The following is a 12,439-nucleotide window of genomic DNA, read 5'->3' on the forward strand; positions in this document are numbered from 1 at the left end:
TATATACACTCATTTGTGTTAGGTCTATATACCCACACTAATTAACTTTACTAAAAGTAAGTAAAGCAGACATTATATGCATCTTGATGTGATGCAACAAGAAAATCGGACCAAAACCTAACCAAGCCATTTGATAAGTATGTGAAATGATGCCTTAAGTTTGTGGCCAGTACTTAAAATAACTCAGTACCTTCAATAGATATACAGTATAGAGTTTAAAGAAGAGTGGGAACTAATGTAAATTAAAAGAAACTTGAGACATCAATCAGATGCATTATGAAGAGAATCCTGATTTGTGTACTATTGAAAATTTCCATAATAAAAAGTTTAATAAAAAATAAACTTATAATCTATAAACTGAGCTACTAGCTCTTAGAGAAGGTATAAATAAAGCTAGTGTAGATTATCTTGTTGTAAAAGTTCCCAATTTTATATTTACCTAAAATAAGAACTGTAAAGCCCAATTGCTACATTTGTCAATGATCTCTTCAATTTTTTATTTTTTAAAAATTTATAAAGGGCAAAGGTGGAAGGAAAACAACTGAGAAAATAAGTAAGTTTTCTCTGAAGTGCCCTTCAAATCCATTTTATCATAACAAAAGTATTAGTAGGCAAAAACCTGAAAATCTAATAGAAATATGAGACAAAAGAACATATATAGTAATAGTTATATATAGTTAAATATGTTTTTTTCTATTTTGAAGATATGATGATGAGAGAAACTTTTTACCATAATCTAAAATTTTGGTTCTAAGGACTTTAAAACTTGGTTTTTATGACTGGAAACCTAATTTTATTCAAACATGCATATATATTTTTTAATCAAATTTCTTTTTTAATTTTTAAAATCAAAACCCAGAAATAGAATACACAAATTCTGCCCATCTGTTAGTAAATGTTAATGTCTAAATAAAAGGAGAAAGAAAAGGATTTCCAGCCAACTTATAAAAAAGGAGGGGAAAAATACTGAATTTCAAGAGAGATCAACCAGGAGCTTACATAAATGAGATGTAATAGTTAGAAAAGGATCATAATGTAAAACTGTAGCTCTATTGTGATGCTTACCACAATAAGATGCTTATTTGTTAGTTTGGGCAAATCTTTATAATCTACCAAACTATCAAAGTTAATATGCAAAAAGCAAACTAAAAAAACAGGACATTATATTATATAATCAGATCTAACAATTCTAACAAAGATTAAATTTTAAATGAAACTAAAAACACAAAACAGTCAATAGCAGATGAAAGAAGCATAATTAGGACACTAGTTAAGAGAATATGTTAACTGTTTTCCTCTTAGACAAGAGTAAAATATTAAGTCATTTAATATACAACATAAATTTAGTTTTTTACCACCGACTAGATGAAGCTCAAGAAAGATTAATATCATAGTCTTCCCTTTAAACCAACTCAAAAGACTCTCATGAATATTAGCTACCAAAGTATGCATGAAACACATTGAAAATTTTCATATGCTAAGAGTAATTATGACCTAAAGGATGAAAGGTAAATTAATATATGAACACTGCTGTCAAAAACTTGGTCTACAAAAGTATAATTGATTAATCACATAAAAATAATACGGCATTCTAGACAAAGAATACAAAATGGACATATAAGGAAAAAGAGCCTAACAGAACAGCAAGTTGATGGGTGATTTTCTTTTTTCATCGAATGTTACTATAACATGATTCTTAAAAGATTTTAAATGTCATGTTTAAATAGCATTTTGTTTGTTTGTTTGTTTTATTATTGCAAAGAAGTAAATTCTATTAAATAGGTAAACTAGGTCATATTGAATAAAGAACCCAATGGCGCAGCCCGGAAAAGAGAATTTTCGGGTAGTAAATAGTCTTAGAGATCTTGGGTGCTTTTCTAACATGCTTTTAGAGTCACATGTAGGCCCACCCTGCTAGTTTATGACAGGGTGAGACGGGAACACAGGCCAGGTCTCCCTAAGCCATTGATCTTTCCTCTACCCCAGTGTTGCCTGAACTTCAATAATTTGCATACCACCATCAACATATTTTCCAGTGTATCAAGTGCCTATATCGCTTGTATTTTTCTCAATTCACTTTTTAATAAACACACATAAACCTCTCATCCCATTTCCTCCTCTCCCCTTTTTTAATTTGGTAAAATACACATATAAAATTTACCATTGTAACCATTTCTAAGTTTACAATTCAGTGGCAGAAAGTACATTCACACTGTCGTACAACCATCATCACTCTCCATTTCCAGAACTTTTTCATCATCCCAAAATAGAAACTATGTACCCATTAAACAATAATTCCCCATTCTTCTCTCCCCCCTGCCTCCAGACCCTGGTAACCACCATTCTACTTTGTCTATTCTAGGAACCTCAAAAGTGAAATCATATAATTGTCTTTCTGTGTCTGGCTTATTTCACTTAACATAATGGTTTCAAGATTTATCCCGGGGTGGCTCCATAGTGCACTGGTTAGCACATCTGCTTTACACACATAAGGTCCTGGGTTCGCATCCCAGGTGGAGCCACGTGCCAGGCCCCAAGTGCACCTGGTGAGCATGTGAGAGGAGACACCCCGCCTTCAGAGACCCAGTTCTTAAGAGGAAATGGCAACATCCATAGGTCAGGTGTGGAAGTGGGGCAGGGGAGAGGGAGAAATTAAAGAGGGGGGAAAAAAAGATTCATCTGTGTTCTAGCCCGTGTCAGAATCTCAACTCACTTTTTTAGAAACATTTCATTCACCTTAAAGTATAAAACCTATGAAATCATCAATTTGATATATTAATTATATACTTTCCTAATCAGTATTAACATTTCTAAGTACCATAATTTAAACGTTCACTTGAATAACAATTAAAAACCTCTCCTAAACCACCAGGAAGCACACCTTAGAAAACATTGCTTACCATAATACAGGACTCTACTACAGATCAAAAAAGGCAAGTAGAACATGACTAATTAAAGTATAAAAACAGAAATTCATTAAAGCCATCATTCTTAAACTTTTTTCAATTGAGGTTTTTAAATAGAAAAATCATCACTCTGGGCTTATTATTATTAAAGATTATTCATATATACACACATACATATACACACAAAATGAAACAAAATTCTGTTTTCCTAAAGTCCCACAACTTAAATATTCTAAAATTTGCATTAAAAGCATTACTGGAGTAAAACCTTCACTTAGAAGTTGTGATTTTTGAATACAGTTTAAAGACTACTATAGCTTCATAGTTTTTAACATGAAATTTGAAAATATTTCTCTAATTTTAAAAGCCCAGACACACACATACCCCTTCTAAAATATTATTGTTTACAAATCTGTCCTTAAATCCATTACTTTTATTACTAGTCACTCTCAGTGCTCTATTTTATTGGCTGAATAATAAGCTATTAGTATCTAAAGAAGGTGAAAGAACTAGAAATTATAATAAATCAGTAACAGCAGCAGGTAATATTTACCTGCTGAGAGGTAACCATATACCCAACTTTTAAGAGATTGTTACATATAACATAATGAATAACTGCTACCAGTTGCATTCCATAGATGAAGAAGCAGAGATTTAGAGATGAAAAGACTTGACCAACATCATCATACTAGTGGGGCTAGAAGAATAGAAATCCAATCAAATATACTCTCCAATATAATTATTTTACTCAATATGAAAAATCAAATACTATTGTATTTATCGTGGTTATATGAAATTTCCTTTTGTTAAATATTATAATAATTACTTTGTTAATAAGTATTCTCTTCGAATACTACACCAAAAAGAGCATTGGAATTGGAATTCTATGACCTTGGTTCCTAGGTCGGCGCTGCCACTAAGTAGCTCTGTGACCCTAAGCAAGTTACTTATCCTTTTTAGGCTTCTCTATTCTCACTGGTAATGTGATGCAGCTGGACAGGATAATCCTAAGGACATTTTTACCTCTAAATATTTATAATTGTTTATTTTAAAAATATTGGATAACTTAAGAGTATATAAATTACTATCCTAAGGGTGGTTCTGCTGCAGTTTAGAGAGGCCAGAGAAGGGTGGTAAGGTTCTGGAGAAAAATATAGGTTGCTATAATAACTCACTCTCCCTCTTTTTGTTGTTTTTAAGCTTCTGTTCATGTTACATAACTGTAAAGCTGTCAGATCAAATTCTGTCAAATACTTTATGCTCTGCCCATGAGATAAACCCAAAGGCCTAACTAGATTCTACATGAATGAGAAAGTATAATGTCGCCTTAGGCGAACCAACTCATCAAAAAATTTATGCAGAATGGACAATGAAGTGTAAAAAGTGTCCAAATTAATTTACAAATTAAGCAAAGGATACACTCATTAATCCTGGCTAACTTGTATAAAAACATACTACTCAGACTCTTATATATGAGCTCTAAGATGCTAATCAGCTATTTTACACTCATTTTAAAAATAATTTCACACTTTTCCTGAAAACTTGTATATAACTATTTGAAAGAATTAATATTCTTAACAAGAAAACAAAATATAGAATTAGAAAAAAAATTCCTATTATTGTGATTTATTCCCTATTTAATGTTAATTATTAGCTGTCTTCTCTTAAAGAGAGGGAACATATTTTACAAGTTCATTTCTTAAATTATTTCAAGATTCTTATAAGTTATTGCTATTATTTAGGGGCTTTAGGGGAAGATAAAAAAGATTAAAAAAATACAAAAATTTTCGAGCTGAAGAAAGTTCTTAGAGAAAAAATAATTATCTCAACCAATCCAAGTCATGATCCTACCTCTCCTGATTTTTTTCCCAACACTGAAAATAGGGTAGGTATCCAGGCAACATAATCGTCAATGCTCTCAACCTTGTACACACAAAAAAGCCTGATTCTGAACCTTATTATGATTCTTCTCTTGATTCTCCTCTTTTCTCCCTAACTAATTTAGCCCCTGTACTACATCAGGTGAACTGATCTCTGTATCTTACCTTTTTATTCTTCTATCCCTCTTGCTCTACATAAGGCCATAAGTCCTAGATTAATCCTTCTCCATACTTAAAGCTGAGTTTTTGAGTACAACATAAATAAGACCACTGAACAGACTGCTGTAACTATCAAATCTCAGGTGGGCTCACACTGCTCATAAATGCTTTTCCATCCTCCGGGAAATGAAAACTTTTTACACATGGGTGAGGGCTACTTATATTTGAGTAATGGAGCACGAAGTTAAATGGGGTTCATACCTGCTGCCTCTCTATATTTCAAGTAGAAGGCAAAATCATCTTTTAAAGTAATAATCACTGAGCCAACAGTGGACTATGTACTTCATGACCCAGATAACTGACACTGGTTATAATCTCACAGATGCAGTTTACAAAACTCAGGAAAGCCAAACTAGGAACTATTTAAATGAATATACCATAAAATTTTGTCCTTCATTTCAATGTTAGACAATCTAAAATTATTTATTTTTTTACTATCTAATAAATCTGATTTTACAGTACTTTATTAAAGTTAGCATGGTTTTGGTATGGTAAACCTCAAGGATATAGGCAATTTTTTTCAATGGGAGTCAAAACAACATGCACATCATTACAGATATCTTTATAACATAAAATATCCGAGGTTTGTCTCAGTTAGAACCATGAAGAACTGATGTTTTCGTTTTATATATATCTAGTTCAAAGCAAAAGCAACGAAACAAAACTTGGTGCTTAATTTTGGCGTATGGTTATGAAGTACTTTTTTTGATTAAGAAAAGACTAACTGAAGTACATTTCAAGAGAGAAACGGGCTACACCAGAGGGCTGTATGAAATATTCTGCTGAGTCACAATTACTACCAATCACCATCGCCATCACTCCCTCCCCATTTCTTAATATTTTTACGACACAACTAAGAAATATAACCAAAGGTTGCCAATATCTGCCAGTATCATACCAACTTGGAAAAACCAGCAGCCTCTAAACTTCAGGCTAGTCATTTCTCTTTTCCTTCAGGGCCTCTCGAACTCTGTACTTTCAGCCATGCCGCCATATACTTGGTACTTAAAAAAAAATCCTCTTGCAAACTCAGGTGAGTTTGCTTACCCAGATTAAGTGAAATTCTTTTATTACCTTTCACTGGCAGCAGGCCCAAAAGAAGAAAAGATAAAGAGATAGTAGTAGCTTTCCTATCTGACTTCGATACATATTTACTAAACAAATGAATAAATGAATGACTAAGCAAAAGTTTGTATAAATAAACCACAAGCTGGTGCTAGGAGGAAGAGCTGCCACAGAAGACATGTAAAGTTCTGCTGCTAGACAAAAAGCAATAGATGGTCTTTCAACAGAGATAGAGGGGAAACCCCTCTCAAAAGAAAGAATATGCCAAACAAAGCCAGAAAGCATGCTAAGAATGGCAAATACTTGGATTTACCAAGAGAATTAAGAGAAGTACATAAAGAGAAGTATTAGAAGGAATACCAGGAAAATAGAGGACAGAACATAAAAGGCCAAGAATACAGACTAAAGAATTCAGACTTTATTTGGTTCAGAGGTAGGAGGCAGTTTAAGGATCTTGAGCAGGAAAGAGACATTCAAGAAGGCTATGCTTTAAGACAATTCACCCAGCAACAGTGTGTGAGATGGATTAATAGCAAGAACTGAAAGGAGACAGGTTGAAAACTCTCTTAAGTACCTTGTGCATACTTCTTTCAACATACTTATCATATGAGAACATGATTTATTTTTCTTCATCATTCTATCCTACCTGGCTCAGAACTCTAGGAAAGCATAAGCCATTTTTTTCCAAATATATAAAAAGTGGGAATGGGTCAAATGAGCTCTAATCTAATGTCCCTCCTAATAATTTATGTGTCTACACTAGATCACTCGAGAAGATAGGGAAAAAGGTCTTAATTTACAAACGGGTGGTATCATCAAAAATTCATTTATAACCGTTTTTTAAAACTCAATGTGTTTCCTGATGATGACAACAGAACTACCACTTACTGTTGGCTTAACTTGCACGTGGCATTATGCTCAACACTCTATAGTATTATCTCATCCATTCTTCAACAATATCTTCTCTTCAGACTTTAGATGCCTGTTCTAATCACTATGATCTATCTTCTTCAGAACTGTTAAAAGTTACCACAAATAAATACAAAGCCAATTATATCAAAGTTAAAAAATAAATAAAAGGGAAACAAAACTTACAAAGTAAAATGCCTACCAAATATTTATTGGACGAGTTACTACATAATAGAGCTAAGGAAAAAAATGAAATTCACTAAGTTGCATTATAGTTTTTTAATTACCCACTGCTGAAGGACAAAGACAAAGAAAATCTTGAGACTTAGATATGAACCATGAGCAAATTTTTTTTAGTTAACACAAAATAATCCCCAAACAGGTCTTCATTATTAGGGTTATGACTGTCCAGACCTAGAAATGGAATAGGATCCCTGCACTGTCCATGGGTCAGACAGCATCTGCAGTTTTTTATTCCTTTCAGATATTTGCCATTTTAAGAAAAATCTCACTAAAAAACTGGAAGGCCTCCAATGGAGAACTGGGATGGCAAAAAAATCTGGAAACCAAGGTACAGTAGATGAAGAACAGGAACTGGGAGAAATTAGTGAGGGGAAGTCTTGTTGAAAATGGGAGGTAAGAAAGTTACCCTTCAAAAATCCAGAGAGTCAATATGCAGATAAAAACAGATTTATTCTGCCTATCTCTAAAGAGTAAAAGAAACGGGCCTTTTCAACAATTAATTCTACCCATCAATGCATTACACACCACATGAAAACACAGACCAAACAACTAGCTGGTCAAAGATTACTGTCAGTTATAGCTGGTACATCTCAACTTGGGACAGGAGAAACCGCTCTGCCCTACTGTCCGTATAGACACGAAAATTACCCTTGTCCCCATGCAAGCCAAAATCAGAGTTCTGGAAGGGAGGGCCAACAGTCCAGACATCACTTGAGCAGTCATTTGTATATGAAATTGTAAATCTATATGAATAATTTTATAAAACTACACACTTTTGGGGGAGCCATTCTGAGAAGCTACTCAGATACAAAAAGTTAGTATTCTCCAAACAAAATTTACTCAGAACCACTTCAACCATTTCAATTTCTCTTTTAATGGTTTAAAAAGTATTATCAATAAATCTCCTCAGCCTTAAAATTAATCTCAAGGACTTTTAGATAGGTCTTATATTCCAAAGCCACATATCAAGACTTCTAACATGTGGTTGCTTTTTGCTAAATTTAGCTATATTTTCCACTCATGAACATAAATAATAGAAAATAAGACCAGACTTAAAATTAAAAGACAGGTTCTTATAGTCAGAGATCCACAAAAGCTATAAAGGGCAACTTGAATCATTTTCAATTTTTCAAAAAACATACATTTCCCCTACATCAATAAACTCACAAAAACTGAAGATTTTCTTAATTTTTAACTAGAATTTTACCAACTCAACTCATTGTGTTTATACTTAATTCATGCAGAGCAAAAGCTCTGATCGACAAGTGGTAGGTAAATCATAGTTCATTTTAAAATGAAAAGTAAATCACTGCTTTGAAATGTACCTGAACAAAATGTTGTATATGGGATAGGCGTGAAAAGATAGTAACATGAAGAAAAAGATGAGAAACACTGAACTAAACACTAAAAATTATCCTAATTTCACCGGTGATAACATTAGCTCACCTTTAGATACATTATCACACTTAATTCTGCCAACAATATTTTGAGATAAGCTCTGTTATAACTCTACTTGACCCTTAAACAACACAGGGTGGAATTAAGAGGGTCCACTTATACACAGAATTTTTCAATAAATACCGCTACTATTTTTGATCCATGGTTAAGAGTCAAGGATGTGGAGGGCCGACTGTGCACACTGTTGTACACCATTTTATACAGGGGACTTGAGCGTCCACAGATTTTGGTATCCTTGGGGGTCCTGCAACCAATCCCCCAGAGATACCGAGGGACAATGAAGTTTGGGGGGAGTCGAGAGTTATACTCAGATTTTCGACTGCACAGGGATTGGTGCCCCTAACCCTTGCATTGTTCAAGGGTTAACTATACTCTTTTACAAATGAGAAAAGTGAGGCCCAAAGCGAGTAAGAATCTTAAAAGTCAGGTAGCTACAAACAGCAAAGCCAGGGTTCAAACCTATGTTATGTCTACTTGGCTTAAACTGTGGAACTATACTGCCTCTGAATAATAATTACTGCTAACCAAAACATCAGAATAAGTTCATCAGGTATATCAGGGGCCAATCTAAACTTGAAAGTACTGGTATATATGTATAAAAGATTTTACTCTATAAAATTTCTTATTAGTCCCATTTTCTACTTTATCAATCATTGTATAACAAAAAGCCAAATTTATTGACTTTTTCTCTGCTTCTATTCACTCCTAAATAAGATTCTTCCCTTATCACTCTGTTATTACTTCTTTTCAGGCTCCAAATTCAATGGATTATTTTCATTCTCACCCTTCTTGACCTTATGATGGACCAGACTCTCCTGACCACTTTCTGCTGCTTAAAAGTTCCTCTCCTTCCTCGGACAACACTCTCCTCCAATACTACTTCTTAGTTTCTTTCCCTCCTCGGTTTCTTTCAGCAACTGAACCCTCTCCTCTGTACAACCCATAAATGTAGGAGTCCCACCCCCGCATGCAATCTGGCACTTCTTAAAAAAAATGCAATTTACTAAATTGAACCGTTCTCAATTCATATCTGCAAAAATTTGTGTGCATTTATATTTTAGAGACTCCTTAACATTTTAATCCACAATACTTCACTAAACTATAAACTCCATGAAGATGGGCTATACTTGGGTTTTTCTGACCTGTAACACACAACAGACAGTGTTTGTGGAATAAATGAAAGCTACCTTTGGTGTAGCCTAAAACTAACATCTCCTTGGAGCAGGTAGTAACTAAAATGATATTCTTTTTTCAAAATCAAAGTATGTGCGAAGTCACAAACTTTCTGGCCCAAAGAAAAGGTTGGGCTACATGAATGAATCCCTCCTACAGAGCAGATAAACCTGATATAAGGTCTCATATACCAGCTCTGTAGTTATTTTTAAATCATCGCACCTTTTCCTTAATAAATTCAACCTTAATTTTATAGTTGTTGTTGGAAACAATTGTGAAATACTCCTGCTACCAATGAAGCATACCAAATTTAGAACATTAATTTCAGGGTTAAATATAAAGAATCAGAAGCTTAATGGTGTGTGAAGAAAAAAAATCACCTTAGACACAACAATCATGCAATTCCTTTTTTCAACTTAGAAAAATAAAATCTTAGAAATGAGAAGAAACATGGTTTTGTTTAACTTCTTACCCAACCAAGAGTCCTTTCTACAGAATCCTTGATAAATATTTTTCAAACCTCTGCCCAAATACTAAATCTTTTTATATCCTCGTTACCTTTAAAAAGTAAATCTTTTTTCCATTTTCAGGCAGATGACTGAACATAAGACACATAAGGCTTTAAAAGGGAGCTAATGGAGAAAACTATTAGTGATTTTTTCTTTTCAATTTCTCAACCATTGGTAAAATAATGCTCACAATCTCAAGCTACGCTAAAGAAAAAGCACACCAAAAACATTTCCAAACACTTAAATTCAATGGTGAACCTCTATGACATATGTATTTACACAATCAACGTAAAAATGTAGTTATTGTGGTTGAGCACTGAACTTGTTGGAAACAATCTCATTTCCCATGGACCCAGAATGGGTCCAATCAGGACACCTGTGATCCCTAGCAAGCAATCTTTGCTTATTTAAATTCCCTAAAACAAGATATCTCTCAATGTCCAAGTTCCCTTTCACTTCCATTATTCTCCCCACAGAACATGTCAATAATGAGAGGCACTTTTTCTGCTGGGGATGGTACATAATATGGAATCACTTGTTTGTAGAGAAAATTAGTGGAAGAGTCTTCCATTAATCAGAAAAAAGTTTAGAATAACTTAATAAGGAGGGTGACACTGAAATTTTACTCTCAAAAGTATCTAATTATAAAATATTTTGTTTTCCCCAAATCAGCTAAGCCCTTTGATGTATACTGTACCTTTATTAGAGAAATGATACAATTTGTAATGATTAAATATTGTTTCAAAAGTCAGACTAATTCCGAACGTTTTAGAACCTAAAATCCACAGATAAAGAAGCTTCGGTTATCACTCATGCAGCAGGATCATGTTGCTACTCATTTAAGATATTTCTAAGTTTCTTAACCTCATCATGAATTCAAAGAGACGACTCCACTATGACAGCTACAAGCTTTCCATGAAAGGCCGTGATATTTTGTCTTTGTTTGTACTGGAAGTCTTATCACAAATAAGACTTTTCCCAGATTCCTCTCACCATTTCATTCTCTGTCCTCTCCATTCCCAACCAAAGGTGGGGGGGGGGCGGGGAAGACCCAAAACTTAGTCTTGTCCTTATTAGTCAATAAAAATTTTTCCTCTTGTAGGGGGAAAACAAAATATAGCTTGTAAAGATAACCTGTACATCTTATGTGCAATAAACAAATAAATGCAAGCAGCTGATCCACATCAAACCCAGATCCATTTTGGTGAATTCTCTCCCAAGCCCAAACGTGTGTATTATGCAACAGCCATCATTCCAGTTTTTAATCCCTGTCTGTGATGCAGTAATAAAACACAAATGGCATGAGTATAATCCACTACGTACTTAATACTTAAGTACATTTGCAAGAGAGAAAACAAGAATTACCAAATTCTCAGGACTCTTTAAAAATACAAATTGTGTAACAGTTCTGAATCACAATTACAACTTTTCCTTTTGGTAGTCTTTTGGTAACCTGTCTCTACCGCTCCAACCCCCTCAAAAATCCTCACACGTGAGCATTTCAAGTTGAGGTTTTGAAAGGGTCTCCCAAAGGGGTAAGAGAGCCAGCATCAGGTGGTTATCCTAGAACCTACTCCTAATAAAGATACCCATACAAATCTTCAAAAGCTGAAAAGCGAGCAAGATGCTTCATCATTTCTCCCAAAAGACAATAATGAGAGTAAATGTAGGCCAGTTCTCTGAGCCACAAACAATCCAATGCTTCACCCATCGATCTCCAGGGGCAAAGGCCTCAAAAAATTGCATAATGAGCAGCTAAGATTTAGAACAGAACGACAATCACCTGCATTTTGGAGTAGAATCTATACGATATCTATTCCAAAAGTAGTTAAAGACCTGAGGGGTGGTCAGAGCATCTCTGGAGGCCACCTACGCGGGCGAATCCGAGCCTAAACGCTTCGGTTCTACACCTGACCAGGTCCGCTTCTCACCAAGCCAAGGATCAACGCGAGCTTCGGAAAGGCTCCCGGCGGGGAAGCAGTGGAGGGGAGGGGGCTCAGCCAGCGCAGCCGGGGAACTAGGCGCGATCCGAGGCGAGCGAGGCGAGGAGAAAGAGGCATTCCCTCACACAAAATGG

The 12,439-nt window shown here is 34.6% G+C and overlaps 1 protein-coding gene across 1 annotated transcript in view; it reads right to left on the reverse strand.

Moving 5' to 3' along the window:
* Window positions 1–12,421, reverse strand: part of FAM169A (family with sequence similarity 169 member A) — a 50,334-nt gene extending 37,913 nt beyond the window's left edge. Inside the window, exon 1 of the mRNA XM_006913144.3 lies at window positions 12,146–12,421. Within this exon, the coding sequence (XP_006913206.2) occupies window positions 12,146–12,151 (6 nt within the window). The 5' untranslated portion in view covers window positions 12,152–12,421. The remainder of the gene's footprint in view (window positions 1–12,145) is intronic.
* Between the last annotated feature and the right edge of the window lie 18 nt (window positions 12,422–12,439).

This window comes from Pteropus alecto, unplaced genomic scaffold, assembly GCF_000325575.1.
Source record: "Pteropus alecto unplaced genomic scaffold, ASM32557v1 scaffold20, whole genome shotgun sequence".
Classification (NCBI taxonomy): Eukaryota; Metazoa; Chordata; class Mammalia; order Chiroptera; family Pteropodidae; genus Pteropus; species Pteropus alecto.